We start from the raw sequence: 19,462 nt of genomic DNA on the forward strand, positions 1-19,462 counted from the left end.
GTGGAGTGGTTCGTGTTTTTCGCAGGAGATCAGAGAGAGAAACCATCTGCCAGCTCTGGACCGCGACACACACTGGAGTAACACTGGAGACGTGAGTAACAGCTGGGTGTCTCCGTGGCAACAGATGAACCGTGTGTCCTCCGGGACCGAACACATGGATCCAGTTCGAAGCCCACTAACGTTCGGCCGACGCTGCTCCTCATGTCGGAAAGTAAACTAAAGAACTTTTATTCTCATCAATTGGATTTTATATTTTTCTCTGTTTCTTTCTTCTTCATCACATTTCATCAGAGGGAAGATTATTCTCTCTGCTCCACAGTGACAGATTTAATCACCAGCTTCATTCACTATTAAATATATATTAATATATATTATATATATGTCAACATGGCCTCTTATTCTGAATCATTGGTGTCGAATAACAGCTGTTTTTGTTCGTGTTAATACGTTTAAATTAGAGAGTTGACAGTATCATGATGGTTATCGTGAGCTGATCAATACAATGTGATATTAAAGGGGGGGGGTCAATCAGTACGGATAGACTGATTATTACTAGTATTTATCAATAGCTATGCTGATGAGATCTGTCAGTAATCAGATGTTGCTCTTGTCAAACGGCACCAGTGGGTGAAATTCGTGTTTTAACGAAACATGAAAAGATTTTTTTATTTTTTTTCTCAGACAATTTAAAAGACTAGCTCCTGAACATTTTGAGTGAAATCTGAGATTACAGATCAATAGATACGTCAGGTGCATCAGTCTGTCCGTACCTGTGGGGGGGTCGTTGATCGAGGAGGAGGACTGCAGGTAGAAACATCACCTTACCATCTGCTTCCTAACACTGTGTCTCAGCTGGATTACAGAGAGGTAAAGTCTGAGGTAAGCTCTACCCTGGAAAGAATAAAGGTGGAGGAAGTCAGTGATCAGCTCCGTCTGTGGCCACAAGGAATCATAATTCACCCAGTGAATCTGGAGTCAGGAGGAAAATGAACATGTGCAGGTGTGGGCTGCATCACTGCTCTCACACAAATATCAAACTCTTTAGTTCTTCTGAAGCCGAAAAACACTCTCCACAGTAGAACGCTCGCCGTCAGGAATTTATCCTGTTGTCTTCACATGATAACAGATCAGGATGAACGGGATGCTGTTGAGAGGCGTCATCCCACGAGCTGAAGACGACGCGGTTTATAGGAACTTACTTGAGGGAGAGGAAAGGAATGAGGAAGCTGGACGAGCTTTCCTCCTCCGTCTCTTCTCATATTACTCCTCTGTGATGTCAACACAACAAAGAAAGAAAAACTAAACAGAGGACAAAGACTTTCCCTCCTCTCCTCTGCCGCTCCTAAAAACCTCAGAGGAAACAAAAATAAGGCGGCGTGCCAAGCACGAACATTTTAAGACGTGAAAAAACAGAGCGGTCCAATCGAGAGAGCTGCACACGTCCGCTCCCCCACGGCAGACAAAAAACCCTGTAAACTCTGCCATGTGTTGTGTTTCACTCGCGTCTTTCCTTTGCGTCGAGACAGGAAAGTGTGTCCAGCTTCAGGCTTCGCTGACGGACAGAGAGCGTGTGGAACAGTGGATATATATAATGCTGCTCAGGCGTCAGGACGACCACGAGAGGAAACGACGCAGCTGGAAACAGCAGCTCAGGCACCAGTGATGGAAAGTTTAAACACAGCTCAAATCTACACCTTCAGTCTGAAACCATGCGACCCGCCTCAGGTGTTCAGGATGTCACCTGAATCTCTGAAAACATGTCGTCAAGATGAGCCCAACTCAACAGAGACAGGACAGTGAGTGAAAAAACAGTTGGTCAGCTGCAGAGGAAGAGGAGGAAGAAGAAGAGGATGAAAGAGGAGAAAACAGAGAGCAGTTTGCTTTCTGCCCATGCACCAGAGAAACACAACAACACAGAGCAGGGATTGTGTGTCTGCATTAACGGACGCCATGCCAGCGGATGGGGGGGGGGGGCACTGACCTCTGCTCCTCCTCGATCTCCTCCTTGGTCATCAGCGTCTCAAACTTGCTCTGTTTCTTTCCTGGAGTGAACTTCACTTTATCTTCAGCTGCAGCCACGTCTGAAACAGAGCAGATAAGGAAGAGAGAGGAAGAGAGGACCCGGAGTTACTGACCGACCCCCGACCCCACCCCCATCCCCCGACCCGCCCCCCCCCATAAAGCCCTCCAGTGTAAAGGTCTGTGTCCATGTGTAGTGTGATATATGATCAGCTCTAGCTTCTTATTATAATACTGTGAAAGTATCAAAGCCTCAGTCCACAGAGAAATGCACACAGCTAGTATTCAGAAACTGAGCCTTAAAACCAGCCGTCAGGACTTCTTGGAACTTTGTTGATGTCACAACAAGCAGCACCAAGCCCGCCCACCTGGACCACAATCCAAACCTTGCAGGATTTGGTTTCTCTGAGTGTTTTTTCCTGAAATCTGCTATAGTCAGCCAATCCAAGAGAGGCTCAGAGCCTCCTCTCTTCTGATTGGCTCACCGAGACCTGTTTGTTACTAGACTGGCAGAGAGAAGCCTGAAGAGAGGAGATGAAATGTTTCATTTAACTCTTTCCTCTGTCAGTCAGTGGGTTTACTTTGCTGCCACTCAACGTATGCTAAATGTGTTAGCATGCTTACTTTAATGTAGCGTGCAGGTGCACACTCACGTAGCACACACACACCACACACACACACACACACACACACAACACACACACACATCCGTGTGGTGCACCTGCTGCGTCTCAGGTTGGACATAAAGTGATTGTCAGTCTGTGGACAGCGAGGCTGTTGTTCGAGAAAGCAAGTGCTGTTCAAGATTAAGTATTCCTCTTAAAGCAGATGGCGGCTCCACCTCCACACACACACCAACTGATCCACCGATACAACACAACACACACACACACACACACACACACACACACACACACACACACACCACACACCACCACACACACTCTGTCACTACAGTCAGAAACAGCCTGTAAACAGCTGTGTAAAGACTGTCATCATAGTGGCTGCTGTTTCCGCTGGATTAATCTCCTGTCGCTCTGACTCTAGTGTCTGTCTTTAAATGTATTGATTATTAATCATGTGATTATAATTCATTGTTATTCCCTGTGTGTTTTATCTCTGTGCTGAACCTGGCAGACTCTTCTCTGCTCACCTCATTACCAGGAGTCTTATCAGCTGAGCGCAGCCGCTGACAGGAGGCTGCTTTCAACAGAACATATAGATTGTTTTCATGCATACACACTATGTTATATAATTATTATTATTATTATTATTATTTTATTATTATTCATCATTAACGTCCACCGGTTACACACACAGTGTTCGTCATCCTCAGATCAGTGTGTTCTGTACTCACGTCCAATCAGCTGATGTTTCTCCATATTTGGTCTCATTTTTACAGAAACCAATAAAAAGACAAACAACAACAACGTCTTTAAAAACGTTCTGACATCCATCTGAACTCAAGGTCTACTTCTAGCTTTTCTGGAGCTTTCAGCTGCACCTCACACTCTTGATCAGGTGATAATTGGCTGAAATAAAAGTGAAAACCACCAAAAAACATTTTCTGCCATAACGATATTATTTTTTAGGGAACTAATCGTTTTATGTGTATTAATTTCTCCACTGACGGTGTCCTAATGAGGGCCTCCGACCCTTCCCTGGGAGCAAGCCCGGGATCGGTACCGTCTGCGGTGTTTAGGCAAGCAAGGCTGGATGAGTGAAGGTCGTCCTCACTCTTCTCCCACAACAGAGCACACCAGGGGATGCTTGACGTGTGTCTGCTTATTGATTATGGCTCATTACTATCAACTCAGCTGATCACTTTTCTTTGATGATGGGAGAGATGTGTGTCGACACCCCCCTCTGATTACTGTGTTGCTAATGTTTCTCGGGTTTCCACTCCATTCAGGGATGTCGTTCGCCCGTTGTTGAGCGGACGGTTCCCTGCTGTCCATCAGCGTATTCGGTTCAGGTTTATCTGGTTCAGGTTCTTGGTGACGGCCCTCTACAGCAGGTTTTCAGGGGGCCACTCTGGCGATGCTTGGTCTTCTTCTGCTGGAGTAACAGCTGGAGTAACAGCTGGGTGTCTCCGTGGCAACAGATGAACCGTGTGTCTCCGGGACCGAACACATGGATCCAGTTCGAAGCCCCTGAACGTGGCGACGCTGCTCCTCATGTCGGAAAGTAACTAAGAACTTTTACTCAGTCAATCTGGAGTATTTTATTTTTCTCTGTTTCTTTCTTCTTCATCACATTTCATCAGAGGGAAGATTATTCTCTCTGCTCCACAGTTTGACAGATTTAATCACCAGCTTCATTCACTTTAATATATATATTATATATATTATATATATGTCAACATGGCCTCTTATTCTGAAGTCATTGTGTCGAGTAACAGCTGTTTTTGTTCGTGTTAATACGTTTAAATTAGAAGATTTGACAGTATCATGATGGTTATCGTGAGCTGATCAATACAATGTGATATTAAAGGGGGGGGGGTCAATCAGTACGGATAGACTGATTATTACTAGTATTTATCAATAGCTATGCTGATGAATCTGTCAGTAATCCAGATGTTGCTCTTGTCAAACGGCACCAGTGGGTGAAATTCGTGTTTTAACGAAACATGAAAAGATTTTTTTATTTTTTTCTCAGACAATTTAAAAGGAGCTGCTGAACATTTGAGTGAAATCTGAGATTACAGATCAATAGATACGTCAGGTGGCATCAGTCTGTCCGTACCTGTGGGGGGGTCGGGTTGATCAGAGGGGAGGACTGGAGGTAGAAACATCACCTTACCATCTGCTTCCTAACACTGTGTCTCAGCTGGATTACAGAGAGGTAAAGTCTGAGGTAAGCTCTACCCTGGAAAGATAAAGGTGGAGGAAGTCAGTGATCAGCTCCGTCTGTGGCACAAAGGAATCATAATTCACCCAGTGAATCTGGAGTCAGAGGGAGAATGAACATGTGCAGGTGTGGGCTGCATCACTGCTCTCACACAAATATCAAACTCTTAGTTCTTCTGAAGCTGAAAAACACTCTCCACAGTAGACGCTGCGCTCAGGAATTTATCCGTGTCTTTCCACATGATAACAGATCAGGATGAACGGGATGCTGTGAGAGGCGTCATCCCCACGAGCTGAAGACGGCGTTTATAGGAACTTATGGAGGGGAGAAGGAATGAGGAAGCTGGACGAGCTTCCTCCTCCGTCTCTCTTCATATTTACTCCTCTGTGATGTCACGAACAACAAAGAGAAGAAAAAACTAAACAGAGGACAAAGACTTTCCCTCCTCTCCTCTGCCGCTCCTAAAAACCTCAGAGGAAACAAAATAAGGCGGCGCTGCCAAGCCACGAAACATTTTAAGACGTGAAAAAACAGAGCGTCCAATCAGAGAGCTGCACACGTCGCCTCCCCCACGCTGACAAAAAACCCTGTAAACTCTGCCATGTGAGTGTTTCCTCACTCGCCCTCTTTCCTTTGCCTCAGACAGGAAAGTGTGTCCAGCTTCAGGCTTCGCTGACGGACAGAGAGCGTGTGGAACAGTGGATTATATAACTGCTGCTCAGGCGTCAGGACGACCACGAGAGGAACGACGCAGCTGGAAACAGCAGCTCAGGCACCAGTGATGGAAAGTTTAAACACAGCTCAAATTCACACCTTCAGTCTGAAACCATGACAACCGCCTCAGGTGTTCAGGATGTCACCTGAATCTCTGAAAACATGTCGTCAAGATGAGCCCAACTCAACAGAGACAGGACAGTGAGTGAAAAACAGTTGGTCAGCTGCAGAGGAAGAGGAGGAAGAAGAAGAGGATGAAGAGGAGAAAACAGAGCAGTTTGCCTTTCTGCCCATGCACCAGAGAAACACAATAAAACACAGAGCAGTGATTGTGTGTCTGCATTAACGAACGCCATGCCAGGCAGGATGGGGGGGGGGGGGCACTGACCTCTGCTCCTCCTCGATCTCCTCCTTGGTCATCAGCGTCTCAAACTTGCTCTGTTTCTTTCCTGGAGTGAACTTCACTTTATCTTCAGCTGCAGCCACGTCTGAAACAGAGCAGATACAGGAGAGAGAGAGCGGTGAAGACCCGGAGTTACTGACCCCGCCCCGACGCCCCGATCCCCCATGTACCTCCCCCGACCCCCCTCCCACCCCCCCCATAAAGCTCCTCCAGTGTAAAGGTCTGTGTCATGTGTAGTGTGATTATAGATCAGCTCTAGCTTCTATATTAATACTGTGAAAGTATCAAAGCCTCAGTCCACAGAGAAATGCACACAGCCTGTATTCAGAAACTGAGCCTTAAAACCAGCCGTCAGGACTTTGGAACTTTGTGGCTGGTCCAAACAAAGCCAAGCCACCAAGCCCCGCCCACCTGGACCCACCATCCAAACCTTGCAGGATTTGGTTTCTCTGAGTGTTTTTACCTGAAATCTGCTATAGTCAGCCAATCAGAAGAGAGGCTCAGAGCCTCCTCTCTTCTGATTGGCTCACCGACCTGTTGTTACTAGAGCTGCAGAGAGAAGCCTGAGAGAGGAGATGTAAATGTTTTCATTTAACTCTTTCCTCTGTCAGTCAGTGGGTTTACTTTGCTGCCACTCAACGTATGCTAAATGTGTTAGCATGCTTACTTAATGTAGCGTGCAGTGCAACTGTTAGCCACACACACACACACACACACACACACACACACACACACCTGTTGGTGCACCTGCTGCGTCTCAGGTTGGACATAAAGCTGATTGTCAGTCTGGACAGCGGCTGTTGTTCAGAGAAGCCAAGTGCTTGTTCAAGATTAAGTATCATCCTCTTAAAGCAGATGGCGGCTCCACCTCCACACACACACCAACTGATCCACCGATACAACACACACACACACACACACACACACACACACACACACACACACACACACACACACTCTGTCACTACAGTCAGAAACAGCCTGTAAACAGCTGGTAAAGACTGGTCATCATGTGGCTGCTGTTTCCGCTGGTTAATCTCCTGCTCGTCTGACTCAGTGTCTGTCTTTAAATGTATTGATTATTAATCAGTGATTAATAATCATTGTTATTCCCTGTGTTATACTCTGTGCTGAAGCCTGGCAGCTCTTCTCTGCTCACTCTTCCAGGAAGTGACTTATCAGCTGAGCGCAGCCGCTGACAGGAGGCTGCTTTCAACACGAACATATAGATTGTTTACATGCACTACATGTTATTATTATTATTATTATTATTATTATTATTATCATTATTACACACGACGTTACACACAGTTCGTCATCCTCAGATCAGTGTGTCTGTACTCACGTCCAATCAGCTGATGTTTCTCCATATTTGTCTCATTTTCACAGAAACCAATAAAAAGACAAACAACAACAACGTCTTTAAAAACGTTCTGACCATCATCTGAACTCAAGGTCTACTTTCTACTTCTGGAGCTTTCAGCTGCACCTCACACTCTTGATCAGGTGATAATGGCTGAAATAAAAGTGAAACCACCAAAAAACATTTTCTGCCATAACGATATTATTTTTAGGGAACTAATCGTTTTATGATTAATTTCTCCACTGACGGTCTATGAGGCTCGACCCGGGAGCAGCCGGGATCGGACCGTCTGCAGGTGTTTAGCAGCAGCTGGATGATGAAGGCGTCCTCCTCTCCACAACAAGCACACCAGGGGAGCTGACTGTTTGTCTGCTTATTGATTATGGCTCATTACTGATCAATCAGCTGATCACTTTTCTTTGACTGATGGGAGAGAGGTGTGTGACCCCGGACTGGGTGTCATCCATTCAGGAGTCTTACCGTTGTTGAGGACGGTCTCCGGTTCAGGTTCTGGTTCAGGTTCTGGTGAGGCCTCTACAGCAGGTTCAGGGCCCGGCAGGTCTTCTGTCGACCCAAGGACCAGCTCGGGTAAAGACTCCTCCACAACCTTCTCTGGTTCAGCCACAGGCTCAGGGACCGCTTCAGGTACCGGTTCAGACTGGACCACAGGATCTGGATCAGGCACAGCTACAGGTTCTGGGACTGCAGCTGGTTCTGGGGCAGGTTCTGGGGCTGACACTGGTTCTGGGGCTGGTTCTGGGGCTGACACTGGTTCTGGGGCTGCAGCTGGTTCTGGGACTGGTTCTGGTACTGATACTGGCTCCTGTGCAGTTTCTGGCTCTGGAATAAGTTCTGGTACTGCAGCTACTTCTTGTGCTTTTACTGGTTCTGGAACAGTCTCTAGTACTTTTACTGGTTCTGGGGCAGGTTCTGGCTCTGATACTGGTTCTGGAACAGTCTCTGGTACTTTTACTGGTTCCTGGACTGGTTCTGGTGCTGATACTGGTTCTGGAACAGTCTCTGGTACTGTGACAGGTTCTGGTACTTTTGCTGGTTCTGGAACAGGTTCTGGCTCTGACACTGGTTCCTGGACAGGTTCTGGTGCTGATACTGGTTCTGGGACAGCCTGGAAAGAAACGGATTGAAAACAGTTACCAAACATTGACAGTTTATTGATCAGTGTGTCATTGTGGATCAGGATCAGGGTTCGGTCCCTGAAACAGAAACCAGAAGGTTCTGTCTCCAGACCTGGACCAGTTTGTTAAACCTTCACTTTACACACTGAGACGCACAAGAGGTGTTAAAAACCAGCCGTCAGGACTTCTGGAACTTTGTGATGTCACAACAAAGCAGTCACCAAGCCCCGCCCACCTGGACCCACCATCCAAACCTTGCAGGATTTGGTTTCTCTGAGTGTTTTTACCTGAAATCTGCTATATTTTTATTGGATCACTCAGAAAACAGTCAGCCAATCAGAAGAGAGGCTCAGAGCCTCCTCTCTTCTGATTGGCTCACCGACCTGTTGTTACTAGAGCTGCAGAGAGAAGCCTGAGAGAGGAGATGTAAAACTACACTGAGATGATTTTTATATCTTCTGATGGATCAACACTTCAAATAAAACACAGAAGAAGAAACATGGAGCTTTAATGTGAAATATTATTTAACTCATTGTGAGTCTGAGTTTTTTGCTCTGAAGCGTCGCTGTGATCAGATTCTTCACTGATCAAAAGGGATAATAAATATATCATCTGGGAGTTTGAACATGTACATTGTGCTGACGGGACCGTCGACCTCTGACCTCTGACCTCTGACAGTGAGTGTCATGTGGGTGACTGTCAGCTGCAGCTCCTTGTGGAGGATCATCCGCCGCCTGCTGCTGACACCAGGACAAATAAAACCCTCTCCAGTGTCCACCAACCTGTCCTTTCCCTGCCACCTGACAACTCTCACTCACACACACACACACACACACACACACACACACACACACACCTGTCTGTGGTGAAGTGCTGAGTTTGCACAGATGGCCATTGGAGCAGCAGATCCTGTTTCTCCTCGTCCAGCCAGTAAATAATAAATATGTTAACGACTCTTTTATAACGAAGGACCCGGAGGGATCAAGCACGGTGTGTTTACGTTGATTTAAATAATCCTCGTAGAATTTCACGTTAACTTTTAAAACATGAAGAACAATCAGAGTCTGTGGCAGGTTGAATTAAAGGTTCTTCATCATCACACAGTGAAACAATGAGGCCGGTTCACCGAGCGCGCGGATTCTTCTCAAACCGACGTCCGCCTTCTCATCACCAAACAAATATATTTTCATAGTTACAACAGCTGTTTTTAACCCGTGCTGGGAAGTAACTGAGTACTTTTACTCAACCACCTGAGTCTTTTCTGCTCATGCCACTTCCTCTGCTGACAGCTGCTTTTCAAATTAAAACACATGATGCTTTGTTATAGATCAAACTGCCCAACAGTAAATGCAAATTGTGGATTAATCAATTAGTTGCTTAACTGAAAATTAATTGGTATTTACTTTGATCATTTAAGTCAAACATTTGCCAAATATTTTATGTTGCAGTTTCTCAAATGTGAAGATTTTCTGTTTTTCTTTCATTTTAATGTTTTAAAATCAGTTTTATGATGTTGAGGTTTGGACAAAACAAATATTAGATAAAGATGAATAAATATAAACCAATGAGTCAGTTCAAAGACAAAACAACCAGAAGATTAATCGATAATGAAAATATTATATATATATATATATATACATTTAAAAAAGAGCTTCAGCAGTGAAACAAAGTTCCCACTTTAATGTACGAGTTTAATCTAATGATAAAATACATGTTTCCTACTTTTCCTGATTCAACTCTCATGCTTTTACCTGTAACAGTGTATTTCTAGAGTGTTGTTTTTAGAGTGTATTTTACTGTATATTCTTACAGAGTATTTTTACAGAGTATTTTTACAGTGTAGTATTAATACTTAGTAAAGGAGCTGAATATTTCCTCCACCAGAGGATGAATTCAGGACGGAGTCAGTGTCCCTGTCTGATCCCATCAGTCAACACCAGCCTCAGTTCTGCTGCTGCTGACTCACTGCAGGACAACTGGTGGCACCGGGGGGGGGGGCGGCGTCAGGCCTGACTGTATTAAACTCCTCCTGCTCGCCTGCTCTCTTAATCCCACGGCCTCCCTCCCTCCCGGCCGGAAGCAACCGTCCCTTCCTCTGAATTCCTCAGCAATGAAACACAGAAATAAATCTGCACAGCAGCGAAACAAAGCGCTCACGGACACGGTCACGGTGCTGAACGCAGAGTCATTAAAACGCTTCATGAGTCAGCAGGATGACCAACTGTTTCTTTTACTGCTGCCTAAATTGGTCAAACATGTTTGTTGGGTGAGTGAGTCCCACATGAGATCATCGTGTGTGTGAGGCTGTAATTTCTACTCTGAGGAATGAATCAACAGAACAGCATGAAGACGATACGGAAGACCAGCTGTGCCAGAGAAAAAATAATATGGTGAATCAAATTTATTTTATCAAATTGTATTTAAAATAAAATAAGAAGATACTGAATCGAGATTTACGCGACACAAAATCATGATTCTCAAATACTGAATCAAAACTATGAGAAACAAGATAAACATCCTCAATCAAGATGAGAAAATAAGGAATGAGGATTATGAGATACTAAATCCAGATTAAAGAACAGTGAATCCAGAGTGTCACAGCGTAAATGAAGATATGATATTAAAGTGAGTTTATGAGATACTGAGTCAAGATTACAAAATACTCATTTCAGAGTACTTATTAAATATAGTATAAATAAATATGGTCATCTTTAGTTTATGATACGATATTAGTACAAAATACTGAATCCAGATTATAAAATACTGAATCCAGATTATAAAATACAGAATCCAGATTATAAAATACTGAATCCAGATTACAACAGAGTAAAAATCAGGTGTAAATTTAAAAGACTGAGGCATTTTGCAAAAGCAGCTGTGCCGCTCTGGATTAGTGCGACCCGTCGGCCGTTCTGACCTCTGAGTGCATTTCCTGGCTGATATTTCCCCATCTGTAACATTACACTGAGTGCCTCACTCTTAAAAGCCATTTTAGCTCTAACAGGGCGCAGAGGATCGGCATCAGATCTCTTGGCATGTGGGGAATTTACTGAACTACCTGAGCAAACACTAAAGAGGAAGCGGTTCTAGCTGGTGAGAGCGGGGGGGGGGGGGGTGGGGGGGGCAGACGGTCAGTGAGTCTGACTGATAAGAACTGTATTTCATCTTGTGATCACAAGAACCAGAATCACCTCCTCGTGGTCGTATCCCTCCGCCTCTCAGACTAGTTCCAGAGCAATTTAATTGTTTTACTCTTCGCTGGATTTTCAAAGTAAAACGTCCTTGTTACTGTTGAATTCTTCCTAAAGACCAACATGTTCTGCTGAGGGTGAACGGAGCTCGGCGGTTGGATGCGGTTTCTCTTCCACCATTTTTTCTACATTGAAAAGTCAAGTAGAAATCTGACTGTGTGTTATATCTCAACCGTAGTCCAGGCTGTTTGTGACCCGGACCCTGGATGGAGGTCGGGCGGCACAGAGTGGAGGTCTGAGGTCTGAGGTCTGAGGTCTGAGGTCTGAGGTCTGAGGCTGGAATAGACTGTTGTTGTGGCAGAGACCTTCCATCTCTGTCCAAACACAGACTCATTGTTCCCTCCGCCTTATCTCCACTTCAGCTCTCTGACTCCGCCTCCGTTCACACCACAGACGACCGGACACTTCCACTCTGTTCTCTGAGCCAATAACCCATCGCACTGCAGCAGATAACTTCCTGTTTCAGGGAAATCTTTCACATGTGGATACAAATAATAAACTTGGCTCCAATCCTCCTCGGGTTTTTAACTCGAAAATTCAAGATGGCCGCCGTTTCAGGCAAGGAAATGTTATTTTTTGCAACGAGAGTTGCTTTCTCATGTGAATAATCAAACGTTTTAACAGTGAAACTTTTGGTTCTTCATTCATAATAAATAGTTTGCAAATATATACATGTGTTTTATGCAGAACCTTTCACGACGTATTTGACGTCCTCAGAGTCTAAAACAGGGTTACATTACAAAATCATAAAATTCTGTGGTAAAATATGTTTCCTGTGACGGAAATGGCGGCCATCTTGAAATGGTGAGATTTCAAGCGGCCAATGGGATTTATTTCAAACGAAACAAACGGATTCTGATGCTTGATTACTGCAGCGATCTGCTGAAGTGTTTGTGATGTGGAGGAGCAGAAGGTCGGGAGCATGAAGCAGCAGAAAGGATGTGACGCATCACGTCGAGTGTCAGAGGAAAGTCTGGACATCTGGTGGATCCATGAAGAACCGAAGTGAGAGAAAGAGTTTGAGTCTTCACACAGAGTCGAACAACACTGCTCTCTCAGGTTGTCTGTTAGAGACAAAGAGTCTGTCATCACCGCAGAGTCAATGTGTCCTTTGAATCCTCTCTGTCTGTCACTGTACATCCTCTGTTCACTCCCATGAATCACTGGGGGAAGGTCACTGCGGCGTGGCCAAAAAAAGACCAAAACATGCCGGGATACGAGGGCGTGGCAGCCGCTCTGAAATCACCACAGAGGAGGAATTAGCTGATATGAAGCCAGTGTTTTCTCCTGGTTTTGATGCCCGGCCAACAGCACTGTGGGGCAGAGGTGTAGTGAGCCAAACCAGACCAGACCAGACCAGGCCAGGCCTCAGAGGGAGGAGGAGAGGCGGGAACAGGGCCAGGCCAGGGGGAAATACCAGCAGAGGTATGTCAGACAGCAGAGGAGAAAACAGCTCTGTGAGTCACTGACTTGCTACCGTTCACAGCCTGATGAAACCCAAAGAGACGAGAGGTCAGCGAATGCCACACAGACCTCTCCTCACCTGGGGGAAAGGTGCCTGATGGGAGGCGTTAAAGTCAGAGGACGTGTGAGATTCAAGACATGACAACAGTTTCTGGGTAATTATGAAACATGACAATCAGACACATTTTGGCAGCACTGAAAAACAATATGGGGAAATTGTGACATCACAAATTTTTGGGGACAAAACCTAAAAACTTTAAAGAGGGAATGAAATAGGTTTTATGATTAGGTGGGACGAGAACATTTTGGGGGATTTTTGGGGGAAATATGAACAAATATTAAATTCAAGGATCAGTAAAAACATTTCTTCATTAGGACGGACAAGATGAAAAATGTTTTATTATTATTTTTGCACCATTAGTGGCACATAAACTTTTTGAAACTGATCATTACAAATATATTTTTGGGGCTCTATAAAAAATGTAACTATGACAACAGGTTCATTTTGAGGGAACTGGTTTTGGAAGCATCATGACAAATTACAAACTGAAAGTTGATCAGAAATAACTGGTAAACTCTCGCAGCCGCCCTGAGGTGTGCAACATGATGTAGAAACGTGCAGATGTGACTCCACCTCTGTGCAGGACGGAGAACAGCTGGCTCTGACACAGCTCTCCTCCCTCAGACCCGATGATGTGAGCACGCTCACATTTCCATATATGGAGAGCTGCATCGCCACGAGCAACGCAGTTTGTAATTTTCAAAGAATGAGGAGGGAGAGGAAACGTTGAACAGGTCTGAGGAAAGCTTCAGTGAAGCTGAGGAGTTTTAAAAAGCAGCAGCGTTTTGATTCTGTGACGTCCTCCGTCACCTCGGCTCCAGTCACAGACGCAAACACTTTAATACAGACTGAGAAGCACCTTTATCTCCTTTTGCCTTATTTAGGCTGCAGCGTGGACGGAGGCGGAGCCACAGAGCCAGACTGAGCTCCGGCAGCAGGAAACCTCACAACTCACAGTGTGGGTTCACACACACTTTCAGTTTCAGGATGAAAAAAAACAGATTGAAAATACAGAAAAAAATGTTTTTATTAAAAAAACACTTTACTGATTATTTTTCCAAAGAGATCTTTTAATCACATCTTCTTCTTCTGTGGTGGATTAGCGTCACAGACTAGAGGATTAGCTCCACCAGACGTTTATTTTGATGAAACAATAGACGACGGTGCTTTAATTCTCATTTTCTTTCGCAGAGTTTCTCTTTATATTTGGAGGGAAACTTCCTCCTCTTCCGTCAGACTCTGCAGTCAGTTCTAGTTTTAATACAACAACATAAAAATGATTTTACAAAGTCCTTTTCATGTGAACTCTGGGACGTTGATGCTGTGCAGCCGCACGAGTTCGACTCCCACTCGAAGACCAGAACAACGAGACTCGCTGTGTTTCAAAGACACAGAGACGTCCTTTATGTGGACAAAGAAAACTGTAAAATCTACCATGATGCACTGCGGCAGCCACAAGTGAGACAGCTGAGGGGTGAGCTGTGTGTGTAGGATAAGGTTATCAGTGTGGGGGGGGCGTGGCTGAAGACTGTTAGCTGCTCAGTGACACTCAGCCACAAGATTGATGTCCATGATACTTTTACAGCAGAGAAGCTGCTTTATATTTGGCTCAGACCCACATGTCACTGCCGTCACATGACACACAGCGTGGTGTGTGGTCCAGTCGCTGTGTGACGCCGTTTTTAATACAACAGCAGAGAGCAAAGCTTCAGTGTCGGTGACAGTTTGTTGTTTAACTTGTTTACTTGTCTTAACATTAGCTCGCTAGGCTAACTCACGAGCCCTCGGCTTTGTTTTTCAGTGAGTGTACGAAATTTTACCTTCTACATTGTTAAAATGTTTGTTGTGGATGAACTCACTGCAAAAAATAACATTTCCTTGCCCCCAAATGGCGGCCATCTTGAATTTTCAAGTGGCTAACACGTTTTATCAAAAAAGCGACACTGACGGAGGTTTTGTGGCCAGTTGAACATTTGCATCCACGTGTGAAAGATTTCCCTGAAACATGAAGTCAACTGCTGCAGTGTGATGGGTGACTGAGTGAAGACTGACGCAGTTTTATCCTTTTAAAAATGAATCTTAACTGTGCAAAAAAAGTGTCTCTGCAGAGTTGAAGGATGTGTTCAGTCAGGGTGAAATAACAGGAACCTCCCAGCCGTCAAACATCGCCCACATCCACCTCCATCACAGACCTGTGACACCGTGAACACAGGTGTAAATATAGGATGCATGTTCGGCACCAAATATAGACGCCCGAGCCGTCGCATGTTACAGCAGCGGTGTGCACATTCCTCAGGCTTTTTAAAGGGGGGGGGGTCAACATGCAGAGAGACCTCTGACCAGAGAGAGGCATCTGAGCCGCTTCAACAAACCCTGATTTGCATGTTGGTCTATAACATTAGCAGACATTCAAATGCTTCAGCAGGGCTCACACACGGCCTCGTCTGTGCACGGCGTCGCTTCGCGCTCGACGACACAGCTCAACATTTTCATAAAGGCTCAACACTGTGTGCACAAGCAAATCAGCATCCAGGAATCAGCCGCTGTGCGAGGAAGAGACGGTGACGACGTCAGGCAGCAAAACATCAGCTGAGGAGTTTACATTTCGAGAAACTTCCTAAATTGATTATTGGACGTGTAAACAATCAATACAGTCATTCGTTTCAAAATGGCGACACACAAAGTCCAAGTTCTTTTAAGCTTTCTGCCAAATCTATTGATATTTAACAATTAATGAAACAAACATGATTTAAATTATGATTTTTTTAAAAAAGAACTGTTTTATGTGACAATAAATAATAATAATAAATCTGAGTCAACTGATCTGAGTCTTAAATATTGATCGAATTGATTGAAAGTATAAATCTAAATCTCAAATATCAGGAAATTGACTGTCGAGCCGTATCCCTGAGGCCGGCGCCTCAAACTGTCTGATCAAAGACTAACACAGGATGATGTGGGAGGATTTCAGAGCAGCATGATGACTCTGTGACGCAGCAGCAGTAATGATCGATCAGACTGGATCAACAGCAGCCGCTGTCCCACTTTGTCCCCGACAGGTCTGATCTGTGATCAGCGTCCCACAGTTTTAGTCTGATTCATGCAACAAGGACGACCAGTGAGAGAGACGATTCCTCAGGTGATATATCATCAGTTTATAGACCTGAAGTCCCAACAGATCATCCAGAAATAAATATATCTCATGTACGATAAGAATCATTTTTAAAATCCTAACGAAGACCATGAGATGCAGCTGAAAGCTGACACATAGGCCTTACATGAACAGATTTGTAGCAACAAGTTTGTGAACGCTAACTCTCGATCAATCAATTAATCAACAGAAAATTTATCTGTAACAATTTTGATAATCAATAGATCAATGAAGTCGTTTACTAAACATAAAAAATGCCAAATGTTTCTGGAACGTGTTTGAACAGATTTCCTGTTTCATGTCACAGTGACGAAGCGTTGGCCGAACAAAACGAGACATTTGAAGACGTCACCGTGGGTTCAACATTTTAACGACTAAATAATTAATCGCAAAAATAGTCACAACTCCTCCTCCAACCAGAACAACCATCGACCCCGATACCACCTACAGTTTGTAAACAAAGATGGACGTCGCCTTTATGACGTCACCCACGGGTTTCTGAAGCTCAGAGTGAGCTGCTCCACCGTCACCATGTTGGCCGTGTCTGACTCCGCCCCCTAACTCCCAGCTAATCCAAATATGGTCAAAGAGGAGGGGCCTGTGTGGAGCTCAGACTGCATGTGGCAAGCATACGCTCACCCACCTGTCACTCAAAGAGGCCACGCCCTCAATCCTCCATAACTGTAGTCCTTAATAAAATGTAAACAGGTGAGTTATATAAACAGGTGAGTTATATAAACAGGTGTCATGAAGGGGGAAATTAGCTCTAGAGACCAAAACAGTTTCTGTACCAGGCTGTAAACATGTTGATTTCTGCTGTAAAGTTGGACATTTTAACATGGGAGTCTATGGGGACTGACTCACTGTTGGAGCCAGACTCTAGTGGTCGTTAGAGGAACTGCAGCTTCTGGTTCTTCATGTTGATGCTTGAATACGACCCATAGCAGCGTCTCCTGAAATAACACCCCTATGACAGCAGGCGTAACGGACCTTGGTTGTCATGGTTAAAATAATAAACACACGGGCTGTACAGAGAGCAGCGTACCTACTTTCGTCGCCACAGCGATTTGAGTTAAAATAAGTTGATGCACCTTTATGACTTCCAGCTCGTTTCTTAAACAAAGACCAACATGAAACTAAATTCTCACTCAGGTGTTAATCAATCACTGATTCATCAAAACATAAAGAGTGTTAAGTGATTAAAATGAGATGTACAGTATAATTACAGTACACACTATATAATTATTAATTAAAACTCTTATTTTACACTTTTTATTATTTCTATCAAGACGCATCAGACCCAGGTGAGACTTTTAAATGTAGAAAAGCAGCAAAGCATTCTGGGAGAAGATGGAAGTAGAGAATCATTAATTAACTCATTAATTAACCTTGTCAGCGCTATAAAAATGAAGCTGTAACATTAGGGCTCCTGGCTGAGTCCTGACAACACATCTTCTCATTATTTATTATTTGTGAAAATATTAATCATTAACTGACTGATCATTAATTGATACCAGAAATGATTCACTTAATTGCTTTAAGTAATTTAAAAATTTAAAAATACCAATATTTGGTTACTTTTTGTCCCTTTAACTTTCTGTGCTGCAAAATAAATTCCTATATTTTATTTTATGATTCAGCCAAAAAAGTAATTTAAAGTAATTTGTCACTTCAACCAAGCTTCTGTAAATATTTAAAATGTGTTAATATATATTGTTTTCTATTTTTATTTTACCAAGTAAACTGAGCATCTTCAGCACAAAACTTCCCTTCAAGATGAATAAATTCTTTATCTTTTTTATTCTCTGTAGGTTCAAAAATGTAGATTGATAAGAAAAAATATTTTTTTGGCAACTTGAAACTGGTATTCATGTCATGATTAGAAATTCATTAAACTGATCAGAAAGAAAATCGATCTTACCTTCACTTGTGCGACCGGGACGTCCTGGATCTTCTCAGCGGCTCCGATGTCCTCCACAGCCGGAGCCGGAGGTTCTGGCCGCGGGGAGACTTCAGGCTCGGGTCGGAGCTGCTCTCCCAGAGCTCTGGACGGAGGGATGTCGTCTCCGTAGCCGACTTTAGGCTTCTTGTTCCCGGCTGAGGAGGAGGAGGCGTCGGGCTTCTTGCTGAGGAGCGACGAAGCGAAATAAATGGCAACGACGGTGAAAAGGATGGCGGGAATGACGACGGTCGGGTCCAGATCCATGATGGTGGTTTAATGAATGAAAAGTTTAAAGTGTGTTTTCAGGAGAGTGTGTGTGCGTCAGAGAGGAGGACGGTGTGTGTTAATCAGGCTGCAGTCACACACACACTGAGCTGCATCTCCGCACGGTCTGACCTCATCAGCTGAGCGGACTCAACAGCTGGCACGAAACACAGCTTCCGCTTTCGTTTCAAATTAAAAGCCGCTACAGGATATTGCCAGCGGGTTTTCATAATAAAATGTCAAATGTCGTGTGCTTTTGCCAAAATACACAAAAAACAGACACAAACCTTTCAAATTAAGACAAAAAAGCTTAAATTTAAAAATGAAATGTAATAATGATTATATTGATTTCATTATTATATCTATTTTTTTTATATAATTTAATTTCCTGTCATCATCACAGCTCCTCTCGTTATGATTCAATAAGAACACATTAAGACAAGTTATAGTCTACTTTTAACTGATCATAATTTCCAGGTAAGTCTTTAATTATGGGTAAATTAGGAGAAAGCTTATTTTTAATCAATATAAAATAGTAAAACATAAAAAATGCCAAATACATAGTAAGATACAAATAGTTGATTAAACAATAATGAAACTCATCGTTAATCATAGTCCTAAAAACAGGTCAGTTTGTAACAAATCACTGCCGGACTTTATTAAAAACTATATTCTTCTGGTTTAAATGAAAATTGATCCGACACGTTTCGAGTCATAGAAAAGATTTTATTGACCAACAAAATGAAATTTATCACATCCAGGTCTCAAACACGTGAACAGGCTCTTCTCCTCATCAACATTTAACCTGTGACCACATCCATCCTGCAGCTCACAACACACACAT

The 19,462-nt window shown here is 43.8% G+C and overlaps 1 protein-coding gene across 3 annotated transcripts in view; it reads right to left on the reverse strand.

The window, feature by feature from the left end:
• LOC111238912 (protein TsetseEP-like) overlaps positions 1-18,701 on the reverse strand; it is a 38,874-nt gene extending 20,173 nt beyond the window's left edge. Inside the window, exons 1-5 of one of the 3 annotated variants that reach the window (XR_002665837.1) lie at positions 18,334-18,701; positions 8,117-8,475; positions 7,830-8,068; positions 5,972-6,071; positions 4,765-4,887 (exon numbers count right to left, since the gene is read on the reverse strand). Coding sequence is in view for 1 of the 3 variants with exons in the window: in XM_022768631.1 (XP_022624352.1) it covers positions 5,972-6,071; positions 7,830-8,475; positions 18,334-18,618 (1,031 nt within the window). In the remaining 2 variants the exon portion in view is untranslated. Of the gene's footprint in view, positions 1-4,764; positions 4,888-5,971; positions 6,072-7,829; positions 8,476-18,333 lie in introns of all 3 variants that reach the window. The other 2 variants (XR_002665836.1, XM_022768631.1) reach the window with 2 other exon arrangements.
• Positions 18,702-19,462: the final 761 nt, after the last annotated feature.

Source organism: Seriola dumerili, unplaced genomic scaffold, assembly GCF_002260705.1.
Source record: "Seriola dumerili isolate Sdu_G_001 unplaced genomic scaffold, Sdu_1.0 BDQW01001787.1, whole genome shotgun sequence".
Lineage (NCBI taxonomy): Eukaryota > Metazoa > Chordata > Actinopteri > Carangiformes > Carangidae > Seriola > Seriola dumerili.